The sequence below is a fragment of the Boleophthalmus pectinirostris genome, unplaced genomic scaffold, assembly GCF_026225935.1.
Source record: "Boleophthalmus pectinirostris isolate CB_2022bp ecotype Guang Dong unplaced genomic scaffold, ASM2622593v1 HiC_scaffold_10, whole genome shotgun sequence".
NCBI classification, from domain to species: Eukaryota; Metazoa; Chordata; class Actinopteri; order Gobiiformes; family Gobiidae; genus Boleophthalmus; species Boleophthalmus pectinirostris.
The window spans coordinates 3420387-3439606 of NW_026570971.1; the positions used below are offsets into that span (position 1 = coordinate 3420387).

The following is a 19220-nucleotide window of genomic DNA, read 5'->3' on the forward strand; positions in this document are numbered from 1 at the left end:
TTGGCCCGTTTCGCCTTCCGTAGATAAATACTGTAGTGCGCATGCGTGGCGAATGGACGAGTTTTTCTTTCAGCTTTTCAAACAAATGTGCTCCAAATGTGATCGTACGCGCGTTTAATTTACTTTTTTGTGTAAATTAAAAAAATATAATAAAAAATCATGAAATCCAGGTTCACCACGGTGGATATCAGGGCCGTGATTGCCGAAATAAACGCAAAGTAGGTGACATGTGTTGCACTTTGAGCCAGGTTGCTAAATGTGGCTTCATACATTTGTGTAAACGGCTTATAAAATACACATTTATGCGTATTTTTATTTATTTTTACAGTTACATTGGGATGAGAGTGTACAACGTGTATGACATCGACAACAAGACGTACCTTATCCGACTACAAAAGTAAGAATTGACTTGTAAACTTTTGACAGATGTGCATAATAACAGACAGAAACCAGAATTTCATAATAAAAAAAAATAAAAGAAAGACATCCCCGGTTTTTTGATGTCTGGTAATGATAAAATTGTGAAACGAGTGTGTAATTAAGGAAAATTGTCATACAGAGACCATTCGTGATTAAAATATGTCAGTATAGTCACATTTTCTTTTTGTTTTGGTCGTTTTTAAGCAGATTTTTTGTATTTTACCCAAACAAACAGTGTTGGGAAGGTGACTTTTAAAATGTATTCCCCTACAGATTACAGATTACATACCCCAAAATGTAGTTTGTAATGTAATCCATTAAATTACTTAAAGTGAGTAACGTAATCTGAATACTTTGGATTACTTGATTTGCTGTAGAGAAGCAAAGACGATGACATCGTAACATAAAATGTTTTGTCTGATAAAAGAAAATAAAAAGCCCAGACTTTACTTAACCGTATTAAAAATCTTATTGATAGAAGAGGAGGAGACACGTCCACGCAGCATGATTTAGTCCTGTTAAATCCTGTTTTAGACCTGGTTTATTCTTGGTTTAGTCCTGGTTTAGACCTGTTTTAGTCCTGGTTTTAGACCTGGTTTAGATCTAGTTTAGATCTAGTTTAGACCTGGTTTTAGTCCTGGTTTAGACCTGGTTAAGATCTAGTTTAGACCTGGTTTAGTTTCCGACAAAGAGTGGAATTACCGAAGAAAAAAAAAAAGAAGGGATATAGCCCAAAATGTGAAAACAGGAAAATACCTCTGTGTAATCCATTTATTTCAACAAAGTAACTGTAATCCAATTACCACTCACTGAAACAGTAACTGTAACCGAATACAGTTACTCATAATTTGTACTCTGATTATGTAACTCCGGTACATGTAATCTGTTACTCCCCAACACTGGTGGCTGGTAATGATAAAACTGTGAAACGAGTGTGTAATTAAGGAAAATTGTCATACAGAGACCATTCGTGATTAAAATGTGTCAGTTTAGTCACATTTTCTTTTTGTTTTGGTCGTTTTTAAGCAGATTTTTTGTATTTTACCCAAACAAATGACAATTTATGCCTCTTTTTACTGTTGACAGGGATCAGATTGGTCAAAAATGTTGACATATAGGACATTTCTTGTAAAACATTTTGACAAATCACTGGTTTTGTATAAATCTGCTGGGACAGGGGACACAGGGCTCAAAACTGGGACTGTCCCACGTAAACAGAAAGAGGGTTCCCACGTTCATGGAAATTGAAAGTGTCATTTTCCAGGCCTGGAAAAGTCATGGAATTTTGGTATCTCTTTCACATAACTCCAGCATTCTGTTAAGTTCTCACGAGGCTGTTCTGATTATTTCTGAACGTCTGCGCTTTTTGTTTAAAAGAGATGACGATAACTGCACTGACAAATATCGATATATCGTATTGTTTAATGTGATGATACAGTATCGATATCATGGGCTGCTGTATCGATATATCGCCAAGAGTGTTTTTTTGGTATATTTTACTAAATGATTTTGTCACAGCTACAGTTTTTTGCTTGTTTAGAAGAAGGAAACTCATTTATGCAACACATTTGACATTTTCGCTGTTTTTTGATGATTAAAATGTTTGAGTTTTATATGAACTTTGCACAAAAATTGGTTTAACAAAGACTTTTAGTATCACAGACATGATTTAGTCTAACATTTATTGAATTGTATTGAATCAAAAGAGCACCATATCGAGGCATGTATCACATCAGCAACTTCTTAAAGATATCCAGCCCTAATTGACAGTATTATGAATGTTAAAAAACTATATTTCCAAACCATAAGGTGAGTGGAAAGGGTTAACATTTCATATTTAGCCCTGAAATTCTGATCAATTCTACACATGTAGGTGCCGTAAAGTCATAAAAAATTCAGTTTAGGTCATGAAAAAGTCGTGGAAAAGTATTGAAATTTTGTCAGTGAAAAAGAGCGGGAACCCTGTAAATAAAGACGTGTGGTCACTCTATACTAAAGTCTTTTCTCATCCACTTAAATAAAGAGATTTGCTTTAGATCTTTGTCATTATATTATTGCCTGCGTGATCTGTCAAAGTATTTTATTTAGATATAGATTTAGATATAATTATTTAGACGGGCAGATATTTATTTATTATTTTTTTACTCTTTGTTATTATATTATATTGTGATGTTGAGCTACTGTGTTCAAATAATTCATTTGTGGATCAATAAAGTTTGTCTAAGTCTAAAAAGAACGAAGCTGAAATGATCAAAATGATCTTTTGAACGGTTAAAGTCCTGTTCAGAGTGACTTGAAACCTTTTTATCTCCATAGAACATGTTTTCCCTGGAGTCCTGCACGTGCCCATTATCAGAAATATAACGCAGTGTTTCTTTAATAATATCTTCTTATCACTTGTGCTCGTGTTAATATGTTATTACTCCATCATAAAAAAATGTTTTCAACGTTTTCAAAACTGTGTGTGCTGACGGTTCAAGAAATCCGTCTGTCCTTATGCTTCACTAATCTGTGTATCATTCGTTCATTTGTTTTTCAATATTAAACCAAAAATAAGAAAACAAAACAAACAGTTTTCTTCATTATTTGTCTCCAAAACCAAAACGAAAAAAAAAAAAAAAAAAAACAGATAACAATTTGATATTCCAGTTTTCGATATTGTGTTTAAATGAGTATTGGAAAAAACGGATAATGGCCGTTTCCCTGAACCAGGACTAAATCAGCTCTAAACTAGGTCGAAACCCAGTCCCGGTCCTGGTCCTGGTCCGGTCTCGCTCTCAGTCCTTAATCAGGACTAAACCAGGAGTGTCGGGACTGGCCTGGACGTGTGCCCACGTATACTGTCGAGTGATCAAGATACCGGGACCAGACCGGGACTGAGACCAGGACTGAGACCAGGACTGAGACCAGGACTGAGACCAGGACTGAGACCTGGTTTAGTCCTGGTTAAATTCTGGTTTAGAGATGATTTAGGGCAGTTCCAGTCCTGTTTTAGTCCTGGTTTAGTCCTGTTTTAGTCTCAGTTTAGTCTTGGTTTAGTCCTGGTTCAGTCCTTATGCGGCGCAAAAGTCTGTTGTTACAGTTTAAGTCACTAAAAACAGCTGTTATCTGTTTTTCCATTATTCATTAAAACACAAAATTGAAAAATGAACAAACGAATCATTATCTGTTTTTTTTTTTTTTTTTTTTCTTTTTTTTGTTTTGGAGACAAATAATGAAGAGAACAGTTGTTTTTTCATTTTCTTATTTTTGGTTTTATATTGAAAAAACGGATTTTGACTGTATCCAGACTGTAACTATCACATACAGTACTTTGCGATTATAGCGTTTCGTTATAGTATTTCTTTAGATTTATTTATTACTTTTTTCAAACTTTGACAGAAACAATTAAAAAAAACAAACAAATAAAAAAACATTACAATTTATGTAGTTGCTTTATTCAAGCTTTTTACAGCAATTTCTCAAAACAACATATAACAAATACATTTCTTTTGTGTCAGATTTATAAAACTCTTCTCTGACTTTAATTTTGACTCTGTTTCAGGCCTGACTCTAAAGCCGTTCTGCTCATAGAGTCTGGGACGAGGATCCACTCCACGGACTTCGAATGGCCCAAGAACATGATGCCTTCAGGGTTCGCCATGAAAGTGAGGACTTTGAGCTCCACGTGTGAATGTTGTATTTATGCAGTGTTGGGAAGTTTACTTTTAACATGTATTCCCCTACAGATTACAGATTACATACACCAAAATGTAGTTTGTAACAGAATCCATTAAATTACTTAGAGTGAGTAATGTAATCTGAATACTTTGGATTACTTGATTTGCTGTAGAGAAGCAAAGACGAGGATACATAACCATATTAAAAATATAAAAATATTATTGATAGAAGAGGAGGAGACACATCCGTGCAGCATGGTGTAGTCCTGTTAAATCCTGTTTGAGTCCTGGTTTAGTCCTGGTTTAGTCCTGGTTTAGTCCTGGTTTAGACCTGGTTTAGATCTAGTTTAGACTTGGTTTTAGTCCTGGTTTAGATCTAGTTTAGACCTGGTTTAGACCTGATTTTAGTCCTGATTTAGTCCTGGTTTAGACCTGGTTTAGTTTCCAGCAATGAGTGGAATTACCGAAAAACAAAACAAACAAAAAAATTAATAAAAATAATGTGAAAACAGGAAAATACCACAGTGTAATCCATTTATTTCAACAAAGTAACTGTAATCCAATTACCACTCACTGAAACAGTAACTGTAACTGAATACAGTTACTCATAATTTGTATTCTGATTACGTAACTCTGGTACATGTAATCTGTTACTCCCCAACACTGCATTTATAATCTGTATTTATAAACACATTTTCTCTGATCTCTGTGTTTGTCAGTGCCGCAAACACCTGAAGTCGCGGCGTCTGACTCAGGTGAAGCAGCTGGGCATGGACAGGATCGTGGACATCCAGTTTGGCTCTGACGAAGCGGCGTACCACCTCATTATAGAGCTTTATGACAGGGTAAGTGTGTAAGATTTAGATTTAAATTTCATAAACATGATCTAATCTCCCTCAACATATGAAGTAAACATGTTCAAATCAAATCTAGTTTTTACCAGAGGTGGGTAAAGTAGCCGAAGTAAGAGCAATGTGACTTTGAAATATTACTCAAGTAGAAGTACAAAGTAGTGGTCCAAAATTTAAGAGTAAAGAAGTTTTTGGGTAAATTACTACTCGAGTAAGAGCAACTTAAAAAGTAATAACTGATTTATAAATCGAAGTGTCTAATAAACATTAAATCATGCACAAAATCTGGACAAACAAAACTGAGACAAACTAAATCAGTGTTTCCCAAACTTTTTTTTTTTAGGGACACATATTTTAAAACTCAAAAACCATAGATATTATTCGTAAATCACAAAATAAAGGTGGATTTGATCATTATTGAACATTAAGGAGGATATTTTATTGTTGGCTGAGTGATCATGTCTCTGAACAATTAGTATGACTCAAGTTTTAAACAATGAAAAACAGTCATTGAAGCAGCAATAAAAGGATTTTAGGGTTAGGGTTAGGACATTAAATGAAGCCTGTTTCTTTTCTTTTCAACATTAAATTGAACGAGGAATATTGGAACAAAACAATCAATAAAATAAAAATAACAAAAAAATTATTACAAAAAGATTAGAAATGATACAAAAGACGTTTTATATTATACTATCTGAAGGAGCTGCAAGAAACACAAATGTTTAAATCACTTCAGATTGTCACATAAAGCTTTTGTCACTTTTACTCAATTTACTTGTTACTGTTTCTTGAATAAAAATATTACTCAAGTAGGAGTAAAGTATGCTGCTAGAAAAGTACTCTGAAAAGTTACATTTCTTAAAGTTATTCAAGTAAATGTAAGTGAATAAATGTCACCCACCTGCTCCACACTCTCCACCTCTGACTTTTACTGGTAATAATTCTAATGCTGATTTATTCTTAATGACAAAAAACATTATAATTTGGTGTTTTGTTTTTCAAGTCGATTGTTCAATCAGAAAGCAGGATGTTTGTCGTGTTTAATGCCTGGATGCGTCGCTTGTTTCCAGGGTAACGTCATCCTGGCGGACTACGAGTACACGATCCTGAACCTGCTGCGCTTCCGTGCGGCCGACGCCGAGGACGTGAAGATCGCCGTGAGAGAACGCTACCCTGTGGAGAACGCCCGACCCCCAGAACCTCTCATGAGCCTTGAGCGGTACACAAACACACACATGCACACACATACACAGACGCACACACACACGTACACAGACACAAACACACATAAGTAAGTAAGTCTTTATTTATATAGCGCTTTTCACAGACATTTTGTCACAAAGACGCTTTACAGAGCATTCTTCAGCATTATTCATTCACTCTATACCTGGTGGTGGTAAAATACTATTGTAGCCACAGCTGCCCTGGGGCAGACTGATGGAAGTGCAGCTGCCGTGCCAATCAGCGCCATCAGTCCCTCCAACCACCACCATCACTCACACACACACCACTTTCATACTAGGCAATGTGGGTGAAGTGTCTTGCCTAAGGAAACAACAACAGTTTTTGTGACTGGCGCCTCTTATGGCTCCTGATTTTCCCAGTGTCTAGATCCAAGTCCAGACCAGGCCCGGCCCTGCTGAGCTTCTGAGATCTGACGAGATCAGGCTTTGACAAGCTGGTATGACCACATACCGGCACACACTTACACAAACACACACGTACACACACACATGTACACACATGCACATAACGCACACACACGTAACACACATACACACATATACACACATATACACACACAGTTTAGCTGCATATGACACTTTTCATTTTATGATGATTATTTTTGTTGTGACTTGTTTAATTGTGATTTTAATGTTTTTCTTATTCAGTAAATCACTTTAAATGACTTTGTGTTGTACAAATAAATGTACTTTGTTTATGTTGTAAACAGACTGACAGAAATCCTGAGGGAAGCACCAAACGGGGAGCAGCTGAAGAGAGTGTTGAACCCTCATCTGCGTAAGTGTCCTTTAATATCTCTATAATAATAGACTAGAGATTATTGATGGTGTCATTATATGTAGAATATGTGTTGTATTTGTATTTTCTTCATATTTATGTATTTATTTTTTGCAGCATATGGAGCTACCCTGATCGAACACTGTCTTATTGAAGCTGGACTGCCCGGCTCTGCTAAAGTCGACAACAAGGTGGATGCTGCAGAAGGTAAACCCAGATCCAGACCGCACACTTCTGCAATAGTTTAAACATGTGAGTCTGAATTAGCCAATCAGGGACTCGCATGAACTATCCTTATCATAACAAATATTGCTGCTTATGAGGAAAAAAGAAAGGAAAAACTGTCACAGGGACTGAACAAACATGGTGGATTTCTGTAGAATCAATGAGCGAAACACTAAACTCTGTTAATCTGATCTGGAGAGGGTGTTCATATCTTAAGGCCGCTACACACGACAGGAGAATTTGCCTCATTTTGGCTGCGATTTGCTTCTTCCTGAGTTCATGGAGGCGTAACTCGGCTTTTGGTCGTTGTGTGCGATTTTGAAGCTGCTGCTCCTCATGTGTGTTAGTCAGTGTGTTTCTGAGCTGCTCTGTCAGATCATAACCACCAAACATTAGCAACTCTACGATAACAGCCAATAAAACAGAGCGTCAGGGGCAGAGGAGGGACAGACACAGAGATGCAAGGTACAAACTCAGGATAAAGTGAAAATAATGAGAAGACTTTATTACTCACCTCTTGTAAAGTTGTAAATTTAAAGTGCAGCATCTCATCCACATTATCCATAGAATTTGTTGTCCGCAAATAATGACATCCCGTCCACAAAACCACGCTGTTAATCCAGTTTGAGGCGTTCTTTAAAAGTAAAAATGTGAGAATAGTTCGTCAAATGTGTCTGTTTACATCCACACAGCGCACGGATCGAGTGACTCTACTTCCTGTGGACTTTATCGCCAGTCTTTTATGCTTTAAAAATCATACATTTAAAGTTTTGCACCACATTTTACAAATAATAATAACACAGTTTTGACTTGTATCTAAACTAGAAGTACAGAGCTCTGATCTTTTGAACACTTAAGAGTCTCAAAGCGAGTGGTTTTACTGTAGACAACTTTATATCCTGTGGTCTGCAGACGTATCCCGCTCCAGTCTTTGCTATCAGAGATTTTAAGTCTCAAAAGATTCTCCTCGTGTTTGCGGTGTGGTGGTTAAAAATGGTTTAAGACTGAAAAATCCTGTAGTGTGTGGCGACCTTTAGAGCGGCTTAGTGGCAACTCACTGGTACTACAGCAAAATAATCCTCCCGCCCAGATCTGAGGTGAGAGAAGTTTGATTTTGTTCTAAACGAAAGGTGACCAATGACTTTTGCTTCATGTGTCACTGAAATAAACAAATCTGATTGGGCGATGGCAGAGTTTGAATCTGGTATGAGGATCGACGGAGGGCATGTTGACCAGACTGACATCCCTCTGTTTAAAAAATATAAAGAGAGATCACACTGGACTGTTCAGGCAACATTTAAATGGAAATGATGAATGAAAATGTAATGCTTCTCTTCTCTTCAGTGGCTCCTACAATCCTCAAAGCTCTGGAGATGGCCGAGGTCTACATGGAGAAGACGGCGAACTTCAGCGGCAAAGTAGGTGTAGGTGTTTATGAGGGAGGAAGTTGGACCACAGGAAATGCTAATGTCTTTGTTTTGTCTCTAAGGGTTACATCATTCAGAAAATAGAGAAGAAACCAAGTCTGACCCCGGGTAAACCCACTGAAGAACTGCTCACGTGTGTACTAAGCGATATTTTCAATTATTAGTGAAAATATGTTTGGTATTCTGCCTTATTTTATGTTTTCAAATCATTTAAAATTAATCTGTGAAGCCTCATTGTTTTTGCTCTCATTGAATATAGCCTGAATGATTGAATCTGTGTTTAAGTCTGTTATTTTACTTACTTACTAATTAAATCCAGCAAAAAACTCACCCACTGTAGATCCATACAATTTTTTTGAGTAAATGTCACTAATTGCTGTGTTACATCTTACATCTTACAGAATACATTCACTTTTATAAGTTTTTGACGCTGATATTACAGTGAAATTTGTCAGAAAAAGTTTGTTTTGACATAAAACATATGTTTTTAAAATAAGAACTTGAATTTAAAGAGGAAAAGTGCTAACATGCTTAAGTTTTATCCAATTTTGAAGTGTTTTATGAATACAAATTGGTACCAGAGTTGAGAGTTTATGCCGTATTAGAGAAAACTGTGAAATTCTTTAAAACTTTAAGAAAAAAAAAAAACATTTTTAATGGCCTACTGTTCATTTGTAGATTTCAGTTTGTGTTTTCATCATTTTCCATAATATAAGTTATTTTAAATTTAATTACATTTTTGCACGGAATTACATTTTTAAAATGTAATTTTAGGATGTATTAGAAGAATCTTTTTCAAAGGGCTTATACGAAATGATAAAATAAACACAAAAATGTACAAATTTTTCTGGTATATTTGGTACATTTTTTGAGCATTTGAAAAGTGTAAAACCTCTCTGACCCATAAGCAAAAAAAATCACTTAGAGGACATGTTTAGACAGTGGGAGAGCACAGTTGTTTGTCTTTGTGTAACTATAGTAATCCCTCTGTGTCCTTCCAGATATGATGAGTTCCACCCTTTTCTCTTCAAGCAGCACGCCCAGAGCCCACACCTGGAGTTTGAGTCTTTTGACAAGGTGAGACCTCACTCTGTCATCAGGTTTACGTCGTACGAAGTGACGAGAGTGAGGACAGACTCAGACAGACAGAGAGATAAAGAAATATAGACAGAGAAAGAGATAGAGAGAGAGTGATGGACACAGAGAGAGAAGTAGGCAGATATATAGACAGAGACAGACAGAGAGATAGTTTACTGATCCCGAGGGAAATTCAAGTTTTGCAGCAAATTAAAGCTATACACAGATAAAATATTAAATTACAGAAAACTCTCCACTGGTACAAAAAAGTAAACCCCCAAATCATTCCATCTGTCCTTCACTGAACCATAAGCTGATCTAGTATTTGATCTAGTATTTATCTTAGCCGGCCTACTGATGATGATGATGATATATTGTGTTGTTAGGCGGTGGATGAGTTCTTCTCTAAGATGGAGAGCCAGAGGATTGACATGAAGGCCCTGCACCAGGAGAAACAGGCTATGAAGAAGCTGGAGAACGTCAAGAAGGACCACGAGCAGAGGCTGGAGGCGCTGCACCAGGCTCAGGTCAGAGGAGCTCACAGTTGTCAGGACAGTCACGCGTGAACTGCTGATGATTTTCATTTGCGCTAGTATATTTCTAAAATTATGAATTCGTATTTTTGCAGAAATTATTTGGCGTCATTTCCACTTAAGTGACGGCAGTGGCTTTAGCAAAACTCCGCAAACCTTTTGAAGATAAACGATAAAAGCCACCACAAATGAAAACTGTCACAGTACTAAACAGCACAAATGAAATACACAGGTTTTGTATAATTTTCTGTCTGTTTTGAGGCTGTTTAACAAATTGAAGGGGCTGGATGACGTCATCGGCTGAAAATAAAACTGTCAACATCTTAAGAACCATAATGGAACAAACAAAACTTTTTGCAGCACAAACAATTGACATAATTTCAGGCCATTTTAGAGCATTTTTAAGCTTCCTGGGGCTGGCTGACCATAATTTGACCTATAAAAGAATCGTTAATTTCTCAAAAACTAAAACAGCACTAATGAAGCCCAAACGATTGATATAGTTTTTGTGTAGGTTTGTGTTCGATGGTGGGCCAGCTTCACACAGGTACCAGTGGCTCCTCTGTTTAGCTGGAGACCGCTTACACACTGTTTCTCCTCTATCACCACAACTCACTTGGCTGTAAACTATTCCAAAGGGAGACAAGACCGAGCTTTGTGTTCCCATTCAAATGTCTGGGGCCCTCTGGAACAGCGCTCACATGTTCTGTTTAAAGCCCTGCCCTCCCTGATGTGGAGCCGGGCCTCAGTGCTGCTCTATTCATACACTGCCTTTAGTTCCTTTGGGGGAAAAACACATCCAGAACATCCAGACTACAGAAAATCCAGAGGGAGGTTTCCAGGCAACAGCACACAAGCCTGGGCTCAGTGTGGCTCTTCCCTCATACCCCCCCACACGCCGTTAAGTTAGACCCACTTCCATATTTAAGATTGTTTCTGACTCCTGATCCCCCATTTGCAATAAAAAGACACTGGTGCTAAATTTTCTACTGAGTTTTAATATATTCTTCAAGATTTAGGCTTAGGCCAGGAGGTAGGGTTGTCAAAAAATCAATAACCAAATCCTAAAACTAATATGAAAAGAACAAGTAAAATTCACATAAATAAGATAAGTTTTTTTTCTTGCTTGAATAGTTTTATAATGGATTTAATCTATATCAGAGTTATTATAACATTAAAACGTACAGTCTCTACTGATATACTTACTATAGTATGAAGTTAAAACCATGGACTGTAGATGTAAATGGACGTAGCTGCTTTCTAAATAGGAAGTGAGCATGGGCACGCTTCCGGCTCCATCGACTCTGGATCCACCTCCACCTCTCTCTGTAACTGCTGCTCTGAGCCATTTTGGTTTTAAAATGTTCATATTAACCCACTCTACATGATCCTTGTGTTTTGATTTCACTATTTTGTCCATAAATAAAATCCTATTGCTAATATGATTAAACTCAGCTCCAAAATTTACCCCAGGCCTCATCAGCTTCATTGGATTGGAGCTGATGACATCAAACTCCCTTAGTCCCCCTCTATATACAGTCTGTACGGCATTCAGATGGATAAGTTTTATGTTATACTGTGGAATATTATAGCCAAAGGAACAATATTTCCATGGAAACAAGCAGGAGGAGGACCTCCTCTAGGCCGAATAAGAGAATATGGTTTGTGGACAAAAATATGGATGTATCATATTGTTTAATGTGATGATACAGTATTGATTTCGTGGGACTGCTCTACTGATATATTGGCAAGAGGATTTTTTGGTATATTTTACTAAATTATTTTGCTACAGTGCTACAGTTTTGTTGCTTGTTTAGAGGAAGGAAGTTTCTTTATACAACACCTTTGACATTTTCTCTCTTTCTATGATTAAAATGTTTGTTTCATATGAACTTTGCACAACAAGTGGTTTAACAAAGTTTTTTAGTATCACAGCCACGATTTAGCCTCTATTTTTTATTGAACCATATCGTATCGATTTTAAATATATCATATCGAACTGAAAGCTCACTGTATCGAGGTATGTATCGTATCAGCAACTTCATAGCCTCCTTAAGTTATTTAGGCATTTAGTTTATAGTTTTTGTAAATCATTATTCAGTTGTGACTATATTGTGTTTCATCAGAATGATTAAAACATAAAACTAATGTTTTATATAACATATGTGGACATATAAATATAAAAATATTAAAATATAATTATTTGTTTGTGTGCTCGTCAGGTCCCAATCAGCCCAAATAACAAAGAGAAATCACTAAAACCAATTCAAAGCAATGAAAACATCTAAAATGAAACAAAGACGTGCTTTTATTTTAGTCTTGTTTTTTTTCCTTTATGATTGTGGTACTGAAATGAGTGTTTTGTATTGAAACTTTTCCTTAGTATCAAAATGAAGTTCGAAATGTTACCGTCAGCTCATGTCCACACCCATGTTATGCTTTTTTAAGATTACTGGTAGTTTAAGCGTTGCCTGGTGTTGCAGGAGGTGGACCGTGTGAAGGGGGAGCTGGTGGAGATGAACCTGCCCGTGGTGGACCGGGCTCTGCAGGTGGTGCGCAGCGCTCTGGCCAATCAGGTGGACTGGACCGAGATCGGGGCCATCGTGAAGGAGGCGCAGGAGGCCGGGGACCCTGTGGCCTGTGCCATCAAAGAACTCAAACTACAGACCAACCACATCACCATGCTGCTCAGGTCGGTACAGACAGGCCTACGAAGATGGAAATGTGTGAATATGTTCGGATAGATTATATTTTATACCGTCACCTGCTTGTTTCTATGGAGATGTTATTGCTCTATTTAGAATGTTACACAATATGCCTTACATTTATCAAAATACGGGGATTTTATAGCTCAAAAATCCCTGAGACTGTGAGCAGGGTCGCCTCTCCACAGATCTGACCTGTAACTTGGACTAGTTTGGGCTCCATGAAGATAGAAAGGTTTTATGCCATATTGTGAAACATTCCAAAGCAATAAGATCTCCATGGAGAAAAGCATTTGACAGACCCTCCACCAAAAAAGTTACACAATGCACCGTTAATTCAGCATGAACAAAGACTGATCCAGGCTTAATAAATACTTAATTAAGAACTTATGACTTAAGTTTAGAGTATTAATTATGATAGACTAAGACTAGACTAAGCACTTTTTCATGTAGTTTAGTTTGTACCTGTAGAGATAAACTGTAAAATCAGCTTTTGGGGTACAAATGAGACTTTTTGCATCTAATTATAAAGCATTGAATCAGGATGTGCACTGTTGACATGTTTGTTTGCATTACCTTGATAGCGAAATTCCCCTCTGGTCTCTGAAAATTGTGGAAAGCCCTTGTAAACTTATCGTAGTGAATAACTGGGATGCTCTGAATGCGTCAGGAAATGTTTTGTCCCTTCTGAATTAGTCTTTCATGGTTTAGTCAAGTGAAAGTGTTTTTAAGTGTTTTATTATTATTAAGTGTTACTGACTGTTCTGCTGCCTGATTCCTGATTCCTGAGTCCGATTCCTTTACATTTGTGGCATGCTTAAATGACAAAATTGAATTGTCAAATCAGAGCGACGGTAGATTTAATGTTGTTTTTCGCAGGAACCCGTACATAACTGAGGAGGATGAAGAGGAGGAGGAGGAGGTGGTGGTGGAGGAGAAGGGGAAGAAAGGCAAAAACAAGAGTCAGAAGAAGCTCCAGAAGAACAAGCCTGTGCTGGTGGACGTGGACATCGGCCTGTCTGCCTACGCCAATGCTAAAAAGTACGATTATTTTCATATGTACTGTTTATACTAAAGATTTAACTGGCACATGAGCTAAAGGTGGCCATCTGTAACGGTTTTATCTATTTTGAGAAAAGTTTGTCTTGACGTGTTATTTTTTAGTACCATATTTTTTGGAATATAAGTTGCACTTTTGGGGGAAATTTATTTTATAAAATCAGATCAGGAACCAACATTTCCTGCTGAAAGTCAACTTCTAGTCATAACAATAGAAGAGAGAACAACAGACTGTTAACGTCACATATGAACAGTTCTTCAGATAAACTATAACATAAACAACAGAACAGAACAAGTTTACCAAATCTCCATCTTACTCCAAATCACTAAATCCATTCAATTTTTCATCCTCGGTGTCACTTCTGAGCAACTCCTCGACCTCCGGAGGTAAACAGAGCGCCGCTTCCTCTTCTGTGTTGTTTTCGTCAGACTCAGCATCAGTTCCAGTTAGAATTATTCGGGCCTTTCTGAATCCCGACAGGATGATTTCGGTGTCACTGAAGTCCAGACTTTGTCCATCCATCCAGTGACTTCAGGAAAGTTTCATGGTGCAACCTCCCGGTGTCACAAGTTTCTCGCTCAGTCCAAACTTTCTTTCTGCTGCTCGATTACCGTTTTCAGCTGCAGATTTCATTTGCATTTGTGTTCAGTCTTCTCAGTTGTCTTAATAAGTTTGTTTAAGTTAAGTTGTTGTTTCAGTGGTTCAGAAGTAATGGTGCGATCGACTGACATGATACAGACAGGATGGAGGCTCTTTCTGCAGGAGACATGCGCAGTAGAGCCAAGTGAGAGTGGTACAGGAGGAACAGGAGCAGCAGATACTCACACACAAGACTAGAGCCTCTCCACGCTTCACTGTCAACATTTTATTATATAAGTCACACAGGAGTATAAGTCACTATAAACACCCAAACCATGACAAAAAGTGCGACTTATAGTCCAAAAAATACAGTAGTACTCTATAGTCTTACAAAAAGTACTACAATTACTGCAGACAGAGGACACATCTAAGTTTTTTTTCTCATACTCAAGTAACAGCATCTGTATTTGTGTCAGGTACTATGACTTTAAACGGACTGCCCAAAATAAAGAGAAGAAAACCATAGAGGCGGCAGATAAGGTCAGTTTGTCATGCACACACCTGTACACATTGTTATTTTTATATTTTTATATTTATTTATTTATTTTATTTTAGGCCATGAAATCTGCAGAGAGGAAAACCCAACAGACGCTAAAAGAAGTTCAGACTGTCACCACTATTCAGAAGGCTCGGAAGGTGTACTGGTCAGTTCATATGTCTATTTTTATTATTTAATTTTACGTATTTATTTCATTCATATACCCTTATTGTACTTAAAACTTCCTCCGCCTCGTTGTCTCCCTCTGTTGGCAGGTTTGAGAAGTTCTTGTGGTTTATCAGCTCTGAGAACTACCTGGTGATCGCAGGACGAGACCAGCAGCAGAACGAGATGATCGTTAAGCGCTACCTCAGAGCCGGTCTGACACTTTTTCACCTTCTGTGACAGTTTAAGTGTAACATTTGAGCCGTCACACTGAGCTAAAAGTAACTGGATCAGGGTGTTTCATTGCTGTTATTTAACTTTCATACATAAACATATAGCACCTGCTCACAAAAAAAAGACAACTTTTTTTTAAAATGTAATGTTTTGGTCCTGGTTTGGTTTGTCTTAAGCCCGTGAAAACATTTTGAACAGCTTGCAGTGGTCCGAACTTGAGAAACTGAGACTTTTCACAAATTATATTTGATGTATTTTCTTCTTTTCTTTCTTTCTCACTGTATCTTACTGTAATCTCATTCTCAGGTGATGTTTACGTCCACGCTGACCTCCATGGAGCCACGAGCTGTGTCATCAAGAACCCCACAGGTGATGCATCTTCTGTGGATTTACTTTAGATGGTGTTAGTTCTTCTCCTGCCTCTCTCGCTCATGCTCTCACTGTGACCTGTTCTCCAGGAGAGCCCATCCCCCCTCGCACCCTGACTGAGGCGGGCACCATGGCTGTGTGCTACAGTGCCGCCTGGGACGCCAAAATCATCACCAGCGCCTGGTGGGTCCACCATCACCAGGTAAGGCACAGACCCAGTCTGCACCCAGAAACACTACACTCATGTACAGTATTTCTCTGTTAGAACATTTGACTCCCAGCTCTATGTGATTCAGTGTGATCACCAAAACAAGACATGAGATACTCATAAAATAACAACAGCAGAATTGTTCATTTGATAATAAATATTATTCATTCATATTTCCATTTTAAAGATGAGGATTAAAAATGCTGTAGATTACCCAAAAGGCAACATGGTTATATTGTGATTATGGCAGAAGGTTATGTCTGAGAAACATAAAAAATGAATTTCAAAACATAAAGTGGTTTGCAATAACACATTATTAATCTTTTATACTTTTCTGATGGAGGGTTCACCACCTGCTTGTCTCTGTATCTTTGCCTAAAATGTTCCACAGTATGGCATTAAATGTATCTATGTTTTATTTATTCAATTACAGGTGCTTTTTTGTCTTAAAACTAAAAACATGCATTTTTACTGTGACAGATCTGACTAGAGACAGATATATTTTATATCATATTGTGGAACATTTCAGGTGAACCGCACATAATGCAGTGCTCCTTTAATGCAATAACACTATACACTCTACCCTGAGTATTTCAGTCAGCATACTACTCATACATGATTATATTTCATTTGGTTTATATTATCTTGAACTAATAAGTGTTGCCACAATACTAAAATAGAGTCAGTTTTGAAAACACATCATGTAGAATGTGATTTTCCACATTAATGGGTTGTACTTTCTTTTCTGTTCCCATGTGTCCTTGTATCTGTGTAATCCCTCAGTGGTCCAGTAGGTTCCATAGTGCCCACGGGCGTATACTAGTCTATTTGCTCTTATACTTGTTCTGATACAGCTCAAGATCATTCTAAAACTATTCAGGAAAGGTTCATTTCTGTCTTTTTCAGCATTGATACCTGTTCAAATGAGTGTCTAATTTTGATACTGTATTAAGTCTCAATTAGTATCTGATTTTACTGATTTATTTTAAAAACAAGGAGACATTGGTACATTGTTCTATTATAAGCTTTCTAATGTTGTGTTGTCCTCCAGGTGTCCAAGACGGCGCCCACAGGAGAATATCTGACCACTGGAAGCTTCATGATCAGAGGTCAGTCCACCAGAGTCAACTTTCACTTTCACTTTCAAGTAAATTAAATGAGTTTATATTCATATGTTGTTACATTTTTAAGGAAAGAAGAACTTCCTCCCTCCATCTTACCTGATCATGGGCTTTGCTTTCCTCTTCAAGGTAAAAAAGACGACATACCATAGTGTGGCTTTGGGCATGACTTATTTACTTATGAATGTTAAAGGTGCACTGTGTAACTTTTCTGGTAAGAAAAATGTCTCCATAATGAAGTTCGTTGGTTTGCCTGGAATGTTTAGTATGGCATTAAATTTATCTGTCTCCATGAAGACAGTTGATCTACCAGGTCGAGTTACAGGTCCAATCTGTGGAGCTCACAAAAATAATAAAATCAAACCTAAGATTATTTAGGTTTAAGGTTTAATGCGACACTATGAAAAATTTCAGGCAAGCAAGAACATCTCCATGGAAACAAGCAGACAACAGCCTGTCCATCATAAAAATTCCACACTGCACCTTAAACACCCATGCTCCTGCGCAGGTGGACGACGAGAGCGTGCTCCGGCACAGAGGAGAGCGTAAAGTGAAGACTCTAGAGGAGGATCTGCAGGACGTCTCATCCAGGACTGAGGAGCTTCTAGAGGAGCACGAGGACGAGCTGGATGGTATGGACCTCAAATCGTCAATGGAGCTGGTGGTTTTTTAATCAAGTTTAAGCTTGTTTGAAGCAGAGATTAAATTTTGGAAGAATGAGTATGACTATATATTCTCTGTTAAATGGCACTTGATTTTTACTGTCTTCAAATCATGAAAAACAACCATTTTGAAACGTGGTCCAAAGTCACTCCTCACTTACCTTATACATTCTGAGCATCCTGATTATTCACTGCAATGAATTAATAAGCGTTGATAAGAATGACTGCCTATTTTGTGGATGAAAACAAGGCGGCACAAAAGAGATCTTAAAAGCTGCTTATACAATGGTAAATGGTCACATTTTTCAAGGCACTCAAAGCGCTTTACAACAAGGAACCACTCACCCATTCACACACACATTCACACACCAGTGTACACAGACACTGTGGGCAAGGTGGGTTAAGTGTCTTGCCCAAGGACACAACGACAGCATTCATCTGTGGGAGCTGGAATCTGTCAGTGGATCTGACCGCTCAACCTGAGATGTTTAAGTCGAGAGCTGGAATCGAACCACCAACCTTCAGATCAGTGGGCGAATGCTCTACCAACTGAGCTACTGCCTTTTTAAAAACTGAAAGTAAGATAGCCAGATGTGTTTGTTTTTAATTGCAAAAAAACTAGTTCTATCAAAAATAATGACTGATCATAAAAAAAAGTGACCTGTTTTTGGCTGTGACTGATGTGCAGCCTTGATATACATTGTATTGCAAATTTAATAGAATATAATTTATTTGTTTATCCCCGAGTGGGAATGTAAGCACATTGAGCACATATAATACAACAGCAGGAGGACTGGTCAGGTTGGATAGATCCAGTTTGAGGTGAGTGACATCTCTCAGGACAAAAGTGTTCATCCTCTGTGGCCTGTAGGGTTGTACTCAGAATATCAATATGGCAATCATGACTTCTTGACAGTAATCTCTTGGCTAGGGCTGGGTATCATTAAGAAGTTGTGATACGATACATATCTTGATACAGTGCTCTTTCGGTTCGATACGATATATGTCAAATCTATTCAATACAGTTCAATAAAAAATAAAGGCTAAATCATGGCTTGTGCAAAGTTCATATGAAAAACATTTTAATACTCAAAACAGTGAAAATGTCAAATGTGTTGCATAAACGAGTTTCCTTCCACTAAACAAACAACAATACTGTAGCTGTAACAAAATAATTTAGTAAAATATACCAAAAAATACTCTTGGCGATATATCAATACAGCAGTCCCCAATATCGATACTGTATCATCACATTAAAACAATACAATATATTGATATTTCAATATTTCTGCACATCCCTACTCTTGGTGAGCGACTTGGAAGGGGGTGGAGAGCTACAGGCTGGAGACCCGTGTTTTACATAAT

At 37.6% G+C, this 19220-nt stretch overlaps 1 protein-coding gene across 1 annotated transcript in view; it reads left to right on the plus strand.

Annotated features, from left to right (window-relative positions):
- Positions 1–16: 16 nt before the first annotated feature.
- LOC110161351 (ribosome quality control complex subunit NEMF) overlaps positions 17–19220 on the plus strand; it is a 30024-nt gene continuing 10820 nt past the window's right edge. The window contains exons 1-21 of the mRNA XM_020926082.2: positions 17–218; positions 329–397; positions 3965–4067; positions 4799–4924; positions 6001–6149; positions 6885–6952; positions 7070–7159; positions 8522–8595; positions 8667–8737; positions 9606–9681; positions 10068–10208; positions 12698–12906; positions 13799–13960; positions 15035–15098; positions 15174–15262; positions 15372–15475; positions 15802–15864; positions 15954–16066; positions 17124–17181; positions 17264–17322; positions 17702–17825. Coding sequence (XP_020781741.2) covers positions 160–218; positions 329–397; positions 3965–4067; positions 4799–4924; positions 6001–6149; positions 6885–6952; positions 7070–7159; positions 8522–8595; positions 8667–8737; positions 9606–9681; positions 10068–10208; positions 12698–12906; positions 13799–13960; positions 15035–15098; positions 15174–15262; positions 15372–15475; positions 15802–15864; positions 15954–16066; positions 17124–17181; positions 17264–17322; positions 17702–17825 — 2071 coding nt within the window. The 5' untranslated portion in view covers positions 17–159. The remainder of the gene's footprint in view (positions 219–328; positions 398–3964; positions 4068–4798; positions 4925–6000; positions 6150–6884; positions 6953–7069; positions 7160–8521; positions 8596–8666; positions 8738–9605; positions 9682–10067; positions 10209–12697; positions 12907–13798; positions 13961–15034; positions 15099–15173; positions 15263–15371; positions 15476–15801; positions 15865–15953; positions 16067–17123; positions 17182–17263; positions 17323–17701; positions 17826–19220) is intronic.